The sequence below is a fragment of the Rhinoderma darwinii genome, chromosome 1 (assembly GCF_050947455.1).
Source record: "Rhinoderma darwinii isolate aRhiDar2 chromosome 1, aRhiDar2.hap1, whole genome shotgun sequence".
Taxonomy (NCBI): domain Eukaryota; kingdom Metazoa; phylum Chordata; class Amphibia; order Anura; family Rhinodermatidae; genus Rhinoderma; species Rhinoderma darwinii.
Window position 1 is genome coordinate 638,991,171 of NC_134687.1, and position 20,475 is coordinate 639,011,645.

The 20,475-nt window shown below is 41.4% G+C and overlaps 1 protein-coding gene across 2 annotated transcripts in view; it reads left to right on the top strand.

Annotated features, from left to right (window-relative positions):
* The window catches only part of LOC142663708 (uncharacterized), a 225,059-nt gene that overhangs the window by 198,147 nt on the left and 6,437 nt on the right, over window positions 1-20,475 (top strand). The window contains exons 3-4 of one of the 2 annotated variants that reach the window (XM_075842530.1): window positions 524-712; window positions 793-916. In XM_075842530.1, the coding sequence (XP_075698645.1) occupies window positions 524-712; window positions 793-916 (313 nt within the window). Of the gene's footprint in view, window positions 1-523; window positions 713-792; window positions 917-17,380; window positions 17,556-20,475 lie in introns of those variants that run through there. The other variant, XM_075842718.1, reaches the window with a different exon arrangement.

The window sequence follows — 20,475 nt, forward strand, 5'->3', positions numbered from 1 at the left end:
GAGGAGTATTTTTGAGCATGCAAGCAATGTCTGTGTGTCTTACTTCTTTTTCGATATATCGATATAACCAATGATTAGGATCCAGATAAATCTCCTGGAATGAGTGTCGGTTAAAACACTCACCTAAATTTCAGTCTGATATATTTTGAGCCATGACTTCCCCAACAGTACAAAATTATTTTGTATATCCTGGAGGAAAGAAGGTTAAAGGGGGGATATAATAAACTAACTATAAGAAGGGGGCATCCACTACGTCTGAAGGAAAGAAGGTTTCCATATCAACATAGAACGGGTTTCTTTACTGTAAGTTCAGTCACACCATGGAACGGTCTGTATGAGGAAGTTGTCATGGTAATTCACTAAAAGATTTCAGACGGGGCGTGGATGTCTTTCTTGAGTGTAATAATATTACAGGTTATTTGTACTAGATTTCTGAAGATGGGTCGTTCATCCCGGGATTTATTCTGAGTGCCAGATTTGGAGTCGAGAAGGAATATTTTTCTCAATGTCTCTCCATACACAGGAGTACACAATAGTGAAGAAGACATCTTGTGACTGTACAACTCCCATTATCCATCTCCATGAGTCAGGAGGATGGAGCAGTAGTCCGAGCCCCATCACAGAGCCTCCCCCTCACTCCCGTATACATGAAAAGAACAATAAGAAGATCTTAGAACTGATCTACAAGATGACTGAGCTGCTGACTGGAGAGGTGACACTGCTGGGAATGCTGGGAAATTATACAGTATACACTTGAGGTGTCTGGGTGATGACTATCATTGTGTGTGTCAGGTTCCTATAAGGTGTCAGGATGTCACTGTCTATTTCTCCATGGAGGAGTGGGAGTATCTAGAAGGACACAAGGATCTGTACGAGGAGGTCATGATGGAAAATTACCGGCCGCGCACATCACAAGGTAAGAAGATATATATATAGATATTTTTGTTCAAGCTCTAATACCATCATGTGGAGTATATACACACACGTGATTCCTGAGCTCCGATCACACGTTCCATGCTTTGCTGCAGTGCTGCACTAGGGTATGTTCCCACTTGGCAGATTTGTTGTAGAAATTTCCATATATCTAAATGTGGTTGTTTGTGTACATCAATATTGAGATGAGTGGGACAGTGACTTGTATGTGTGAACATACAAGTCCTTCTCAATGCATTAGAATATCCTCAATGTTAATTTATTTCAGTAATTCAATTCAAAAAGTGAAACTCCTGTATTATATAGATTCATTACACACAAAGTGATCTATTTCCCGCATTTTTTTTCTTTTAATGTTGAAGATTATGGCTAACTGTTCATGAAAACCCAAAATGTAGTCTCTCAGAAAATTTGAATATTGGGTACAAATTGAAGATTGTAGACTCATTGGGTCACACTCTAATCAGCTAATCAACGCAAAACACCTTCAAAGGTTTACTAAGTTTTTAAATGGTCCAACTGTCTGGTTCAATAGTGTACACAATCATGGGGAAGACTGCTGACTTGACAGTTGTCCAGAAGGCCGACATGGACACCCTCCACAAGGAGGGTAAGCCACAAAAGGATATTGCTAAAGAAGCTGGCTGTTCACAGAGCGCTGCATCCAAGCATGGAAAGTTGAGAGGAAGGAAAAAGTGTGGTAGAAAAAGGTGCACAGGCAACAGGGATAACCGCAGCCTTGAAAGGATTGTCAAGAAAAGGCCATTCAAGAATCTGGGGGAGATTCACAAGGAGTGGACTGCGGCTGAAGTCAGTTCTTCAAGAGCCACCACACACAGACGTATCCAGGACATGGGCTACAACTGTCGCGTTCCTTTTCAAGCCACTCATGACCCAGACACAACGTCGGAAGCGTCTTACCTGGGCTAAGGAAAAAAAAATGGAATGGTCTGTTGCTCAGTGGTCCCAAGTCCTGTTTTCAGATGAAAGTAAATTTTGCGTTTAATTTGGAAATCAAGGTCCCAGAGTCTAGAGTAAGAGTGGAGAGGCATCAATCCAAGTTGCTTGCGGTCCAGTGTGAAGTTTCCACAGTCAGTGATGGTTTGGGGAGCCATGTCATCTGCTGGTGTTGGTCCACTGTGTTATATCATGTCCAGAGTCAACCCAGTCATCTACCAGGAAATATTAGAGCACTTCATTCTTCCCTCTGCTGACAAGCTTTATGGAGATGCTGATTTCATTTTCCAGCAGGACTTGGCACCTGCCCACACTGCCAAAAGTACCAATACCTGGTTTAATAACCATAGTATCACTGTGCTTAATTGGCCAGCAAACTCGCCTGACCTAAACCCCATATAGAATCCATGGATTCTTGTCAAGAGGAAGAGGAGAGACACCAGGCCCAACAATGCAGATGAGCTGACGGCCGCTATCAAAGCAACCTGGGCTTCCATAACACCTCAGCAGTGCCACAGGCTGATCGCCTCCATGCCACGCTGCATCGATGCAATAATTCATGCAAAAGGAACCCCGACCAAATATTGAGGTCATATACTGTACATACTTTTTGGTAGGCCTACATTTCGGTTTTAAAAATCATTTTTGAAATTGGGCTTATATAATAATCTAATTTTCTGAGACAAAATTTTGTGTTTTCATTAACTATTAGTCATAATCATCAACATTAAAAGAAAAAAAATGCTGGAAATAGATTACTCTGTGTGTAATGAATCTATATAATATGAGTTTCACTTTTTAAATTTAAATACTGAAAAACATTAACTTTTTGATATTCTAATTCATTGAGAAGGACCTGTATTCTTATATAACCAGTGACTGATCTGTGCTGCTCTTATAATCTCTGGTAAATTATAGGAAAAAGGAATTGGGTTGCGAAAAAAGAAGGGGAAAAGTTACTTGGATCGTTCGATCTCTTATAATATAAAACCGGCACCAAAAGGCAGGTTATGGCTACCAAGGGGATATATGGCGAACGGTTCCTCTGTTGCGAACACCAAAAATGTATTTTCAAATCCCATTAACCTCTTAAGGACACGGCCAATTTTGGCCTTGAGGACCGAACAATTTTTTTATATTTCCCGCTTTGCATCCCGACGCTCGTAACTTTTTAATTTTTTTGTTTCACGTAGCTGTATGGTAGTTTGTTTTTTGTGGGACGAGTTTTACTTTATGTAGGTACCATTTTTTGGTACATTTACATTATCGTTTTAATTTTATATAAATTTTTATTTTGGCAAAAATGTCGAAAAAAACAAACAGTTCCGCTGCAGTTGTTTCTTTGTATTTTTTTTTTATACACCATACACTGATCATCATATAATAATTATACATTTATTGTACAGGTTGTTCCCGACGGGGCGATGCCAAATATGTGTATATTATTTAACCCCTTCCCAACATATGACATACAGTTACGTCATAGCCGGGTAGGGGAATTATGGAGCGGGCTCATGGAGTGAACTCTTTCCATATGATGCCAATAGTCCATAGCGACCGCAGCATTTAAATCTTAGAAAGAGGGGTGCGACCCCCTCTAACAGCTCATCGCGCCCCCGCAACGCAATCGCGAGGGGGGGGGCGATGGTTGCTATGGCTGCCTGGGGGCTTAATTAAGGCCTCCGGCAGGGCTTAATAGATGCCTGTCAGAATCACGATATACTGCAATATATTAGTATTGCAGTATATCGTGCAAGCAATCTAACGATCGCTGGTTGAAGTCTCCTAGGGGGACTAATAAGAAAAGTTTAAATGAGTTAAATAAAGTTTTTTGTTTTTTTTTGTGTATAAAAAGAAAAAATATTAAAAGTTCAAAAACCCCCCTTTTCCCATTTCCCCCTAGAGCATAGTAAAAAATTAAATAAATACACATAATTGGTGTCGTCGCGTCCTCAAAAGTCTGAACTATTATAATATATCATTATTTAACCTGCACGGTGAACGCTGTAAAAAAAAATAAAAAAAAAAAATGTAAACGCCAGAATGTCTTTTTTTTTGTCACCTAATCTCCCACAAAAAATGAAATAAAAAGTGATCAAACCGTCGCATGTACACCAAAATGGCATTATTAAAAACGACAGCTTATCCCGCAAAAAATAAGCCCTCATACCACTTAATCGACGGATAAGTAAAGTTATGGCTCTCAGAATTTGGCGACACAAAATAAATTTTCTTTTTTACATTTAGGTTTTTACTTGTAAAGGTAGTAAAATATAGAAAAAAACTATATATATTTGGTATCGCCGTAATCGTATTAACCCACAGAATAAGGTTAACATGTTTTAATTGTACAGTGAATTCCGTAAAAACGGCGCGCAAAAAACCATGGAGGAATCGCTGTTTTTTTCATTTTCTACCCCACAAATATTTTTTTTTCCCCGTTTCCTAGTACATTATACGGCAAAATAAATGGTGCTACGAAAAACTACAACTCGTCCCGCAAAAATCAAGCCCTCATAGTACTATATAGACGGAAAAAAAAGACGTTATGGCTTTTGGGAGGTGGGGAGGAAAAAACTAAAATAAAAATCTGAAAGTTGTTTACGACTGGTAGGGGTTAATGTTTTGGGACTTATATTTTGAAAAGTTTATTTATTGTAAAATATGGGTATTTCTTTGTGGGTTTATTTGAAAACCTTTTTTTATTATTTATTTAACATTACTGTTTGTTTTTTTTTATCCCATAGAGGGATTTTTCATTTTGATTTTTATTTCTGAACTTCAACCACTTCCTCACCAGAGGCTTTACCTCCCTTCCTGACCAGGCCCATTTTCACGTTTTAGCCATGTGCCAATTTAAAAGCGAATTGTTCTTCTATTACTCTTCCAATCTACGTGTATTTGGTGTTGTTTTTTTCTGAACATGTTGAGCTTCCATATTTTGGACATGTCCTTTTTTTTGCGGCTTATTTCTACGGCCTGGACACCTTACCATAAATATACGGGAAGCCGTCCCTGGGCAATAGAAATGATTGGGTCCGTACTTTTGATCAAAATTACAGCCGTGTTCATGGGGCCTAAAACTGTACATCTATATATGATCTACAGCCATATACAGTCGTGGACAAAATTGTTGGTACCCTTCCGTTAAAGAAAGAAAAGCCCACAATGGTCAGTGAAATAACTTTAAACTGACAAATGTAACAATGCATTTTAATTGACTGAAAATCAACTAATGTAAATCAGACATTGCTTTTGAATTGTGGTTCAACAGAAAATGTAAAAGAAAAAATAATGAAACTGGCCTGGACAAAAATGATTGTACCCTTAAAGAGGCTCTGTCACCAGATTTTGCAACCCCTATCTCCTATTTCAGCAGATCGGCGCTGCAATGTAGATGACAGTAACGTTTTTATTTTTAAAAAACGAGCATTTTTGGCCAAGTTATGACCATTTTTGTATTTATGCAAATGAGGCTTACAAAAGTCCAACTGGGCGTGTATTATGTGCGTGCATCGGGGCGTTTTTACTACTTTTACTAGCTGGGCGTTCTGACGAGAAGTATCATCCACTTCTCGTCAGAACGCCCAGCTTCTGGCAGTGCAGACACAGCCATGTTCTCGAGAGATCACGCTGTGACGTCACTCACTTCCTGCCCCAGGTCCTGCATCGTGTCTGCCACAACGGCACCAGAGGCTACAGTTGATTCTGCAGCAGCATCAGCGTTTGCAGGTAAGTAGCTACATCGACTTACCTGCAAACGCTGATGCTGCTGCAGAATCAACTGTAGCCTCTGGTGTCGATGTGTCCTCGCTCGTCCGACCCGATGCAGGACCTGTGAGTGACGTCACCGCGTGATCTCTCGAGAACACGGCTGTGTCTGCACTGCCAGAAGCTGGGCGTTGTGAAGAGAAGTGGATGATACTTCTCGTCAGAACACCCAGCTAGTAAAAGTAGTAAAAACGCCCCGATGTACGCACATAATACACGCCCACTTGGACTTTTGCAAGCCTCATTTGCATAAATACAAAAATGGTCATAACTTGGCCAAAAATGCTCGTTTTTTAAAAATAAAAACGTTACTGTAATCTACATTGCAGCGCCGATCTGCTGCAATAGCAGATAGGGGTTGCAAAATCTGGTGACAGAGCCTCTAACTTAATATTTTGTTGCACAACTTTTTGAGGCAATCACTGCAAACAAACGATTTCCATAACTCTCAATGAGACTTCTGCACCTGTCCATAGGTATTTTGACCCGCTTCTCGTGAGGACACTGCTCCAGCTGTCTCCGGTTTGAAGGGTGCCTTCCCCAGACTGCATGTTTCAGCTCCTTCCACAGATGTTCTGTAGGATTTAGATCCGCGCTCGTAGAAGGCCACTTCAGAATAGTCCATAGCTTTGCTCTTAGCCATTCTTGGATGTTTTTAGCTGTGTGTTTTGGGTCATTATCCTGTTGAAGGACCCATGACCTGCGACTGAGACCAAGCTTTCTGACACTGGGCAGCAAATTTCGCTCAGATAGATAGAAATCTTTTTATTGGAGAAGAAAAAAAGTGTGTGTTTTTATTACTACTATTATTATTCTGACAGCCTGCCAGGAGAGGGAGAATTTACATGGGGGAGAGGAGGGAGCGGGAGTGCCGCGAGTATGGGGAAGTGCCGCCGACGGGGATAGTATTGTGATCAATGTGACAATGATCACATGCCCAGAGACCACACTGATTGGTCTCTGGGCAGAGCTCCTTGATGTCAGCTGTCTGGAGACAGCAGTATCACGCCGCCACCGAGCGGAAAAATGTATAACTGCAGGGCGTTCTAGAATGGCCTTGCAGAGTTGATTGCGGACCGTCCGAACGTTTATAGTCTATGGGCGGTCCGCAAGTGGTTAATCTACTGGCATATATCTATCTCTTAGGGTATGTGCACACGTAGTGACCAAAAACGTCTGAAAATACGGAGCTGTTTTCAAGGGAAAACAGCCCCTGATTTTCAGAAGTTTTTTGAGCAACTCGCGTTTTTCGCTGCGTTTTTTTACGTCCATTTTTGAGCAGTTTTCATTGGAGTCTATGAGAAAACGGCTCCAAAAACGTCCAAAGAAGTGTCCTGCACTTCTTTGACGAGGCAGTCATTTTACGCGTCGTCATTTGACAGCTGTCAAACGACGACGCGTAAATTACAGGTCGTCTGCACAGTACGTCGGCAAACCCATTCAAATGAATGGGCAGATGTTTGCCGACGTATTGTAGCCTTATTTTCAGACGTAAAACGAGGCATAATACGCCTCGTTTACGTCTGAAAATAGGTCGTGTGAACCCAACTGTATGGTTTCAATAAAGGCTGCTGATACAATTTCCAGCAGTGTAAACATGCACTAAGTTTTTGATTATTAGGGATACAACATTTACATTAGAACCCAGTCTTTCTTCCTTTTCCCAGTTTTATTTCTGTATTCACTCTGCTGGCTTTTGGAAGTACCAATGACCGGTAAGTTGGTGAATAATACTTGACTTTATTACCACACAAAAATAATAAAAAAATAAAAAAACAGTAATAACAGAAATATTAATGGGATTTGAAAATAAATCTTTGGTGTCCGCAACAGAGGGACCATTCACCATAGATCCCCTTGGCAGGCATAATCTGCCTTCTGGTGCCAGTTTTATATTATAAGAGATCGAGCGATCCAAGTAACTTTGCCCTTCTTTTTTCTTATCCCCGTCCCTTTTTCCTATTTACTATTTACCTATGGTGGTGCACATCAGGGCAGAATAAAAGTTATTAAAAAAGATCCAAAGAGAGGAAGCTTTAACCCCTTCCCGCAATTTCACGTACAGTTACGTGATGGGAGCTGGTGTTTTCCCGAAATTCCACGTAACTGTACGTGAAAAAGATGGAGCTGGCTCAGGAGCTGAGCCAGCGACATCGCCGGGTGACAGCTGTATGTTACAGCTGGCACTCTGAGGTATCGGCCAGGACCGGAGCTAGCCTCCGATCCGACCGATTAACCCCTTACATGCTGCGTTCAATAGAGATCGCAGCATGTGAGGAGTTTATAGCCACCGGCACCCCAGCAATGTGATCGCTGGGTTGCCGGTGGCTGCAAAGGCGATCTGAGGCCTAATACTTACCTCCCGGTCTGTCAGTAACGGAATCCTCCTATGTCCCGTCGGCGGCGGGGCCCAGGCGGCTTCCGGTACCATCGACAAGATGGCGCCGGCTCAGCTTCCGGCTCAGAAGATGAGCCGGCGTCATCAACAGTGGGTGTCCACTGTATGTTACAGTGAACATCCCACTGTAAAGGCAGGTCCAATTCCTGCCATTAACCCCTTCAATGCAGCGATTCAATGCATCAAAGCGGTTTGTATGAAATCGGCAGCCTGCCATGCGATGGCAAGGCTGGCGACTGCTACCATGGCAACAGGAGGCCTAACAATGGCTTCCTATCTACCATTACGGAAGCCGATTAGTCCCCGTCCGGAGGCGGAGCCTGGTCGGCTTGCTGTCAGTGAACAACTGACCGTTCTAATTCATTGCACTACATAGGTAGTGCAATGTATTAGAGCATCAATCAAACAAACAGTTGGACCTTCAAGTCCTCTAGTGAGACTAAAGAATAGTGTAAAAAAAGTAAAAATAAAAGTTTCAAGTATTAAAATAAAACACAAATCTCCCTTTTTCCCTTATAAGTAATTTATTATTGAAAAAAATAATAAAGCCATACATATTTGGTATCGCTGCGACCGTAACGACCTGAACTCTAAAAATATTATGTTCTTTATTGAACGCCGTAAAAAAAAAACTAAAAAAATACTGACATAATTGCTATTTTTTGGTCACTTTGTCTTCCAAAAATTTTAATAAAAAGTGATCAAAAACTCGCATGTACCCAAAAATGGAACCTATAAAAACTATAACTCGTCCCGCTAAAAACAAGCCCTCATATAGCTCCGTCGACGAAAAAATTAAAACCGTTATGGCTCTCACAACTTGGCAACAGAAAAAATCCATTCTCTTTACAAAAGTTATTTTATTGTGCAAAAAGTTGTAAAACATAAGAAAGTCCTATAAATTAGGTATCACCGGAATCGGACTGACCCGCAGAATAAAGGTAACATGTAATTTATAACGCGTGGTGAACGCTGTATAAAAAGAACTTAAAACATATGCCAGAATGGCTGTTTTTTGGTCACCTTGCCTCCCAAAAAAAAAAAGGATAACAAGTGATCAAAAAGTCATATGTACCCCAAAATGGTACCAATAAAAACTACAGCTCGTCCCGCAAAAAAAAAAAAAAATAGCCCTCATACCACTACGTCTATGAAAAAATAAAATTAGTTAAGGCTCCAATAAGTCGGGAAAGAAAAAATATGCAGTTGTGCCGGCCCGAGGGGAAGATATTTCTTTTGTTTCAAGTGGCTAATTATCAAGGCCCCTAAAATTAGGGAACCAGGAAGGGGAGGGTCCAAACATATCTGCTGGAAGCGAGGGTGCCCGTATTATACCAGGACAACACTTCCCAGCAAAATTCCTCAAACTGCAAAGATGCCGAGTGTGGACCAAAAGGGGGATAAGTAAGGACCATTTATTAGTGCGACACCGGCCTGTGCAGAAAGGATTGTGTCACAGCGTAACAAATATCTATGGATTATTTTATTGTTTTTTTTTTTTTACCCCATTATTCTACCACCTGACTATGCCCCTTATATACTCCGCCCGGCTTACATGTACCCCCACATTATAAACGGAAACACCAGTAAGACTCCAAACAAAACTACTACCAAGCAAAATCCACGCTCCCAAAGCCAAATGGCGCTCCCTCCCCCCTGAACCCTACAGTGTGCCCAAACAGCAGTTTACTTCCACATAAATAGCATCGCCATACCCGGGAGAACCCTTTTAACAATTTTTAGGGTGTGTCTCCAGTGGCATAAGCTGGGCACAACATATTTCCCACTAAAATGGCATATCTAGGGAAAAATTTTCATTTTTACTTTGCACCTTCCGCAGCGCAATCATTCATGGAAAAGGCCTGTGGGGTGAAAATGCACACGACACCCCTTAATAAATGCCTTGAGGGGTGCAGTTTCCAAAATGGGATCACTTCTCAGCAGTTTCTTTTATTATTTCACATCAGAGCCTCTGCAATTGTGATCCAATACTTTGTAAATTGCCAAATTAGGACTTTAATTTTGCATGGTACACTTTCACTCCTGAGCCTGGTCGAATGTCCAGGCAACAGATTAGGGCCACACGTAGGGTGTTTCTAAAACCGGGAAACACAGCATAATAATTAGAGAGCTGTCTTGTTATGGTGGCACAAGCTGGGCACCACATATTGGCATATCTATGGAAAAGACCCAATTTTCACTCTAACATCGAGAGCACAGCAATTTCTGCCAATCACCTGTGGGGTTAATATGCTCACTACACCCCTAGGTGAATACCTTGAGGGGTGTAGTTTCCAAAATGGGGTCACTTCTGGGGGGGATCCACTGTTTTGGTCCCACAGGGACTTTGCAAATGCGACATAGCGCCCAGAAACCAATCCAGCAAAATCTGTACTCCAAAAGCCAAATGGCGCTCCTTCCCTTCTGAGCCCTACTCTGTGCCCAAACAGCAGTTTATGTCCACATATGTGGTATTGCCGTACACAGGAGAAGTTGCTTTACAAGTGTTGGGGTGCTTTTTTTCATTTATTTGTTGAGAAAATGAAACATTTTCAGCTAAAACTACGTCTTATTGAAGAAAAAGGATTTTTTTTATTTTCACTGCCCAATTCTAATAAAATCTATGAAACGCCTGTGGGGTCAAAATGCTTACTACACCCCTAGATGAATTCCTCAAGGGGTGTAGTTTCGTGAATCGAGTCACTTTTGGGGAGTTTCCACTGTTCTGGTACCTTAGGAGTTTTGCAAATGTCACATGGTGTCAAGAAACCAATCCAGCAAAATCTGTGCTCCAAAAGCCAAATTTCGATCCTTCTCTTCTGATCCTTGCCGTGTGCCCAAACAGCAGTTTATGACCACAAATGGGGTATTGCTGTACACAGGAGAAGTTGCTTTACAAATGTTGGGGTTCTTTTATTCCTTTATTTGTTGAGAAAATGAAAAATTTTGAGCTAAAGCTACGTCTTATTGGAAAAAATGATTTTTTTTTTTATCTTCACTGACCAATTCTAATAAAATGTATGAAACCCCTGTGGGTTCAAAATGCTCACTACACCCCTAGATGGATTCTTCAATTGGTGTAGTTTCCTAAATGGAGTCACTTTTTTTGGTGTTTTCACTGTTTTGGTCCCTTAGGGTATGTTCACATGGCCGTGTCTGATACGGCTGAAATTACGGAGCCGTTTTCAGGAGAAAACCGCTCCTGAATTTCAGACGTAATTGCTCGTACTCGCGTTTTTCACGGCGGCAATTACGGACGTAATTGGAGCTGTTTTTCAATGGTGCCAATGAAAAACGGCTCCATTTACGTCTCAGGAAGTGACATGCACTTTTTTGATTCGGGCACAGTACATCGTAATGAATGGGCAGATGTTTGCCGACGCTTTGAAGCCGTATTTTCGGACGTAATTAGAGGCTAAAACGCCGGAATTTACGTCCGTAAATAGGGCGTGTGAACCCAGCCTTGGGGGCTTTGCAAATGCGACATGGCCTCCGCAAACCATTCCTGCTAAATTTGAGCGCCAAATGGCGCTCTTTCCCTTCTAAGCCCTGCCGTGTGTCCAAACAGCCGTTTATTACCACATGTGGGGTATTGTTTTACTCGGGAGAAATTGCTTTACAAATGTAGTGGTGCATTTTCTCCTTTTAGTCCTAGAAAAAATTAGTTAAACCTACATTTTCTTTGAAAGAATGTCGATTTTCATGGCCTACTTCCAATAATTTCTGCAAAAAACCTGTGGTGTCAAAATGCTCACTATACCCCTAGATAATTTCCTCAAGGGGTATAGTTTCCAAAATGGGGTCACTTTTGGGGGATTTCCAGTGTTTTGGCACCGCAAGAGCCTTTCAAACCTGACATGGTGCCTAAAATATTTTCTAATAAAAAGGAGGCCCCAAAATCCTCTAGGTGTTCCTTTTGTTTCTGAGGCCAGTGCTTCAGTCAATAAGCACACTAGGGCCACATGTGGGGTAGTTCTAAAAACTTCAGAATCTGGGCAATAGATATTGAGTTGCGTTTCTCTGGTAAAACTTTCTGTGTTATGAAAAATTAATTTCTGCAACAAAAAAAAAGAAATTTGAAAATTTCACATCTACTTTGCCTTCATTCCTGTGAAACATCTAAAGGGTTAAGCAACTTTCTAAATGCTGTTTTGAATACTTTGAGGGGTAAAGTTTTTAAAATGGGGTGACTTATCGAGGGTTTCTAATATAAGGCCCTAAAATCCGCTTCACAACTGAACTTGTCCCAGTAAAAATAGCCTTTTTAAATTTTCTTGAAAATGTGAGAAATTGTTGCTAAAGTTCTAAGTCTTGTGATGTCATAGAAAAATAAAAGGTAGTTCAAAAAACAATGCCAATCTAAAGTAGACATATGGGTGATGTTAATTAGTAACAATTTTGTGTGGTATTACGATCTGTCTTACAAGCAGATACATATAAATTTCGAAAAATGCTAATTTTTGCAATTTTTTTGCTAAATTTTGGTGTTTTTCACAATTAAATACTGAATGTATTGAGCAAATTTTGCCAGTAACATAAAGTCCAATGTGTCACGAGAAAACAATCTCAGAATCGCTTAGATAGGTAAAAGCATTCCGAAATTATTACCACATAAAGTTAAACATGTCAGATTTGAAAAAATTGGCTGCGTCCTGAAGGCCAAAACAGGCTGCGTCCTGAAGGGGTTAACCTCATATAATCTCTCCAACATGAGTGTAAAGTTCTACCATGTGGGAACAGCAGACATGACAATGGTGTGGAAAGATGTTCTGCAGGTTCAATGTGAGATCTACTAATACTGGAGTCTACTCTTCTGCACATGGATAAGATGTTCTGCTAGTAGACCCTTAAATTCTGCACTTTCAAGTTTAAAGACAAATTATAACAAGTTTAAATATGTACTATAAGTATAGATTATTGGCAGACAGGAGGCTCGGTACCCCACTTAGAGCAGAGGATTGCTTTACCTCCTATTAGTCACATTATAATTGGAAAGTTGTACTGTACGCCGTCTGATGCAGCGCCACATCATTCCAAATTCTCTGAAACGCCTGGCCTATGCCATTTCGGGCATGCTCAGTGAGGTGCAGTTTTTAGGCTGGGTTCACACGACCTATTTTCAGCCTTAAACGAGGCGTATTATGCCTCGATTTACGGCTGAAAATACGGCTACAATACGTCGGCAAACATCTGCCCATTCATTTGAATGGGTTTGCCGACGTACTGTGCCGATGACCAGTAATTTACGCGTCGGCGTTTGACAGCTGTCAAACGACGACGCGTAAAATGACTGCCTCGTCAAAGAAGTGCAGGACACTTCTTTGAAACGTAATTTGAGCCATTTTTCATTGAAGTCAATGAAGAACAGCTCAAGATTACGGGCGTCAAAGACGACTCGCAAAATGCGAAGAGGAGCTTTTACGTCTGAAACGACGCAGCTGTTTTCTCTTTAAAACAGTCTGTCTTTTCAGACGTAAAAGCAAGTTCTCGTGTGCACATACCCTAATAGTCCCCGGAATGTTGAATAGAACGACGCAGACGTGGAGTTTTAGAGAACTAGGAGTGACTTAGCTCTGCCTCAGTCTAGACGAGTGTTTAGGCACTTCGGTACCTGACTATTCAAGAAAACCGCAATACCAAGATGACTTCAAATATGTGAATGATCCCTATAAAAACAATACAATAAAAGAATAACATCACATTGTTGTGGAGCATGTTAGCTAGACAAAGTATACATAGAAAATGGACCGTTACAGATTTGTAAGTTACATCAACTATAGACTTTTCAGTAAGTAAAGATTATAGGTGAACTTTGCAAGAAGCCCCGGAGCAGCGGGCAGGTTGGATATAAAAAACAAAGCATGACTTTTCCCGTCCCTTGGTTGAACTTGATGGACATGTGTCTTTTTTTTCAGCCGTACTAACTATGTAACTATGTATGTAACTATAGGGCTTAGCACCTTAGGAAAAACCCAACGTCACCAACGTCCAGGGTTCAGTAGGAGATGAGTAGGCCAGAGGCCCAGGTTCAGGAGGCTGTGACCTATTGCCCAATTTGGAGACTCTGCAGAAAGCGTAAAAAGTAGTAGAGTCATATGAAGTATTTAGTAAACACCAACAGTAAATGAAGTATAGCAGCAGGGTACAGTTGGTAAGAAGACCAGAAAAGCCATAGCAAAGATCAGGACCGGTAAGTGTGAATTAGGCAGGAATATAACATCTCAGCCATCTGAGGGGCATGGGAAGTAGAGCCACTCAATCAGATTAGGTTGGGCCTAGCCAAGACTTCTGGTAAGGAAGCAGCATACAGTGGGTGTAAAAAAAAAATTCTAGCGGCACAGTAAAAGATGATCGACCGACATTGCTGACGGTGGTAAATTTAGATGGACCACTGACACCCAGGGAGCAGAGACCTTGTAGAAGACATCACTGGTGTACCATGTCACAGGAAGGTGTGAGAAACATTTTGTGGAACCGCCTCAGATGGCAGGACATTGCCATTGGCTAGCGTCTTAAGGGTGAACGGAGAGGATGGGGTGAGGAAGTCTCTTAATTTCAAATAGTTGTAGGCCTGGAATGCTGCACACAGCAGGGAGTGACTCCATTTCATTGGACGATAGGTCACAGAGGAGTGAGGAAGATCCAAGTTCTGAGGAGCTCAAAAAACAAATTCATCGTGGCGTCTAGTCATCTGTGTAGCAGCAGAGGATGCTGGGCACCAGACAGGAAGATTGTCTCATTTTAATGACGAGAGGCTTTGGTTGGGTACGGAGCTCTGCAGTTGTGTCCAGCAATATTATCTGACGTCTGAAATCTTTAAGCAGCTGGACCCATGGTGCACGGCTACTCTCTGGACCAGCTTCCTTTTTTAATAGATTTCTCCACTTAGAACAATCCATTTAGTATGGATCTGTCAGGTATCTTATGTTCAGAGGGCAGCATAGGATCGGGGGTTAGATGCCGAGATCTGGGATATAAAGTTTTCTATGACTTTGTTCAGTATTTTCATGCAAAGAACTGCCAGGATTCCTAGAGAAGGTCTGTGAGTCCTGCCTTCTTCGCCCACACAGAATGATTGAGCGCTTTTTTTCTTTGTGATCCTGCTCATAAAATCTGAGGGTGTGATAGACGTTCCTGATGGGGCCTGAGCTCCAAACACACGTTCCTTACTTTACCTCCCGTCCGTGCATAACTTGTAAGGAGAGATGCTGGAAGGGATTAATATCACATCTGGGCACATTTGTGGGGGGTTAATTCATGTGTGGAACAAAGACAATCATATTCTGTGACATGCCGCTCATTTGTAGTGAGGAGGATGGGCAGTCGTACCAGGTGAATGTTGCTGCCAGTCATCAATCTCCGCCAGTGCATTAGACAGGTGGTTTTAATGTTATGGCTGATTGGTGTATATCGTAGTTTTGTGAACTACTAGCCTGACATTGTGTAGTCGCCCTCGTGCCATCCGTACAGCTCTGAACCGTCGAGGCATGGACTCCACAAGACCTCTGAAGGTTCCTGTGGTATCTGACACAAGACGTTAGCAGTGGATTCTTTAACTGGTTGCTGACACAGGACGAGAAAACTTGTCCTGAGCGGCGGGTATTTGGCGCATTAGGACGAGCATTCTCGTCCTGTTTGTGACAGCCAGTGTGTCCGCGCGATCATGAGCAGGGCAACGGCTGTAACACAGCTGCAGTCCCGTTTTAACGGTGGAGAGAAGAGAAATCTCTCCTCTCTGCCTTTAACGCCTTGAATGCCGCGATCAAACCTGATCTCGGCATTAACTGTGAATAGGAGAAAGGGTCTCCCCTTTGATCGCGTCACAGGAATGCCTGTGACGCAATTCATGGCCATATTGCCCAGGGTCCCATATTCCCTGTTTTTAGGGCATACTAAGGTATGCCCTAACAACTGTCTGTGTATTATCAGTATATAGATATATGCCAGTACAAGTTAAAAAATCAAAATGAGAAATCCCTTTGTGATTAAAAAAAAAGTAAAATAAATTTAAAGTAATGTTAAATAAAAAAATATTAGTAAAAAAAATAAATACACAAATACACATTTTTTACAATTCATAAACTCTTCAAAACATAAGTCCCAAAACATGAAATAATATACACATATTTGGTATAGCCACGACCGTAACAACCTGTACAACAAATGCATAACATTATTTATGATGATCGGTGTATGGTGTAAAAAAAAAAAATTCAAACTGCAGCGGAACTGATATTTTTCTTCACTTTTGCCAAAATAAAAATTTATATAAATTAAACGATAATGTAAATGTTTAAACACATATGCAGAAAATTTGTGTTAAATGACCCAAACATTTTCAAAATAAAATAGTTTTTATTGAGACATGATAAAAAAATACAGTTAATAGTATCAAAAATGGATTAAAATATAAGTCCTCACAGTAAAGAAAATACTGAGTGGGCTACTGGCCATAACATCTATACCATACAGAAGTACATTGTAAATAAACAGCCATGGTGAGTCACATAAAAATAAACAACTGTGAAATAGACCATCAGAATCGATAGACAGAACTGGCAAGGTAGCCAAAAAATAATAGAATAGAAGTTGACAGACCATGCAGATATACAATGGGGTAAAGAGTAGCGATGTGCCAGGAGCCCACTTACACCCAACGCGTTTCGCCACCTGACGAAGCCTGTAAGTGGTGTAAGTGGGCTCCTGGCACATCGCTACTCTTTAAAAAGGAATATAAAGTTTATTAAAAAATAAAGACCCCCCCCCCAAAAAAATAAAAATGAATCGTAATGACCCATAGAATAAAGTTATATTTTTTTAAACTTCACTGTGCTTTGTATAAATAATAATAATAAAAAAACAGCGTGTAAATGTTCTGTTCCCCCACCCCCAAATAAATTATATGTAGGGGACTTCTGGTAGACTGCGCTCCGTATCAGCCGCATTTTAGAAGAGCTGCTACATCTGGATGATAATAAAGCCACTAAATAATCCTACCTGGTTGGCGAAAAAAGAGCAGGGCGGACAAGATCCTGCTTCTCAAAAACAAACTCTCCACCATCCTCGGAAGTTGCTACCCTCATCATATGCACAGAGTGATACCTGCACTACTATCACGCGCCATACTCACATGGCTCTCTTCCCCAAGTTTTTAAGAAATAAGCAGCTCCATTACCCGGCATGGAAGATCCAGGGCAAGGTACCCAGCCCTGCAGGGGAGGGCTGAGAAGCAGGCAAGACCTTGTTGTAGCTAGGAGAGCTTTCTGTCGACAGTCTAATCCATGGGACTACTAACACCCACAGTCCTTTCTAATTAGGTCCAGGACGCTGTGAATCTGCAGGACATTCACCCTGCAGTGGAATTTCTATGGATACTGACGAGTCCTTCAGTGTCGTTCCTCAACGCACCCCACAGATTTACTGCTCTCCTGGGAGAAATTTCCTTATTAAGATGCACCCACAACCATCTATAGTGACCCTCTTGAATTCCTTGGGGGTGAGCACCTTTTACCATTCTCACTTGTACTTTATACTGCCGGTTGATAATTATTATAATCCTCTCTTGCTATGGTTATCCAAACAAGTCAGTTGGAGATGGATTCTAGAACCCTCCTCCTGTCTTGCATTGTTATACACAGAAATAAAGACCACAATCGCAATCGAAAAGTATTAACCCGTGAGTGACCGCCAATACGCCTTTTCACGGCGGCCACTAATTGGCTTTATTCTGATGCATACGCCTTTTCACGGCGCTGCATCAGAATAAATAAACAGAGCAGGGAGCCGTTAAATGTCCCTACTCTCAGCTACCAGAGGTAGCTGGGGGCATCCCTGCTCGAAAGGGTGAGATGTTATTAGTATCGCTCTCACCTGTTTAAGCCCTCAGATGCGGTACTCATTAGCGAGCGCCGCATCTGAGTGGTTTTGGAGAGGGGGAGGGAGCTCCCTCATTCCTTCACCCAGCGATAAGATCGCCGAGTGTCTGTGTCTCTGATGGCAGCCGGGTGCCTAATAAAGGCCCCCAGGTCTGCAAGTAGTAAATGTCTGCTAAGTCATGCCAGAGGCATGGCATAGCAGATGCCTGTGCGTTTTAAATGGACAGGCAGTAATACACTGCAATAGAGAAGTATTGCAGTGTATTATAAAAGCGATCGGATGATCGCATATTAAAGTCCCCTAGTAGGACTAGTAAAAAAGTTGAATAAAGTTAATAAAAAAAAATTAAAAACCCACTTTTTCCCCTTACAAAATGCTTTACTATTGAAAAAAATGAATATATAGACTCTAAACAGAGTTGTATTAATGGCTGGGGACTGCTTTAAAGTATCACTGTCCCCCCAACAAATCAAATAGGCAGCTCCATACACAGATAGTTATGGCACAAAAAGAAAAAAAGAGCTTTTGACGCCAATGTATCAATATATAAAAAGTTATACATTTTATTTGGACAGACAACATATACATTAAGATTAGTACAAAAAGTATGACTCTAGAATGTTACGGAGACCGCACTCACAAGCTGCTACACACAATAGTCTATGGGCAAGCAAATACCCAACACTGTATAGACCACCCCACAGTTTAAAGTCAAAGACAATGCATAACATAGGGTTTAAATGGTCAGATCGAGGAACTTACCCATGTGTGAGACAGGAAGTGAAGGAGTGTCTGCTCCGCCGTATACCCCGACGCGCGTTTCACTTCGAAAAGCTTCTTCAAGGGGATGTGTAACTGTGTGTGTCCCACCACTACCCCTTTATAGTGTCCATATCCCATGATTACAATTGTGCCCAGCGGCGCATGAACGCTGAAGCAGCCGGAAGCGAGGCAGACCCCACATCCGGCTCCAGGCACGGCAGCGCACATCCGGAATCCCGACGCGTAACGGGAATTCCGGACATGCGCAGTGCGCCCACGGAGACGGAGGGGGGATGCCCCGCACCAAGCCGCCGCAACGGACATGCGCACAGCACCGCCGAATCAAGGACAGTGGGATCTGTCACGGTATGTGTCCCCGGGCCGATGATCAAGACATTCACATGTCAGATGTATCGCCAATAGCTCCCAATACCTCTAATTCCTACATGATCCGACTCTCCAACTCCATCCCATGATCTATTTCTATCCCCAATAGGGGAAGAGAGAAGGGACGCTGGTTATTGTATGTAATAATATGTATGGTCATAAAGAGTCCATAAGGCTTAATAGGGCGCAAGTTACTGTTACTATGGATATTGTAATTTATAAACGTTCATCATGCCCATTATATATTGCTTAGATCCCATGGATGCTGTAACAGTGAATGCAAAATACAATATTCCTCATATTTGCAGTGATATAACTCAAAACACGGAGGGTACACACAGAAGGTGATAATAATAATGATAATAATTATGACTCCAAAGAAAAATGGAGAACAAACCAATAATAAATGCTTTGTGAAAATGTATAGTAAAATAAGTAAAAAATACGAAGGTGCATGAAGTAACCGAGACTAAAAAATAATCCCAAAAAGATGATATAAGGTGAAAAAGATTAATGAAGAAAGTTATTAAAAATAATAAACAGTGAATGATACAAAATAGAATTATACAATATAATGAAAAACAGTGAATAGTACAAAATAGAATTATACAATATAATGAAAAACCGTGAATGGGAATCCAAAGTATAAAATATATATAAGTACACGACGGGCATAGGAAACGTATGTATAACAACAATTACATATCTATATATAATCGATGTTACGTCAGCCATATCCATAATTCAAAAGAGGTACATATCAAGGGACCGATGTCATTGTCCCTATATAGAAGCATTATTGGCCATGCAGTTTTTCTAGAAGTGATGTCCCACGGAGATTCGTAAACTTCAGGCCGATTCCAAAGGACAGAATAAGGGGGCTCGGTCAGTTACTCGTCATATCTAATAAAAACATATAGAATAGATATAATTAAAAATACAAATAGAGACATACACGGGTGGTAGGGACTGCGAGGTAAGCCTACAAAAATGGAACAAAGCTAAGATTCTCATTAAGTCCCCGTGGAGTCATGGATCCCAACATAACTATCCATTTGCTTTCCCTTTGCGCCAACACCTTCTTCGCATTACCCCCCCTGATGCCGCAATGTATCCTATCAATGCCCTTCACCAGAAAGGTTTTTGGATTGGAATCATGATAAAGTTTGAAATGTCGGGGTATCGTTTTTAATTGTGCCAAATCGTCGACCGTGCGAGCATTCACAATATCCCGCACATGTTCACGGGTGCGAATTCGCAGTTCACGTGAGGTTAGTCCAACATATATCTTGGAACATCCACATGTAGCAAGATAAATAACGTAAGCGGTACTGCACGAGATATAGTCCCGAATCTCAAAGTGACGTACTTCATCAGCTGATGAGAAGTCA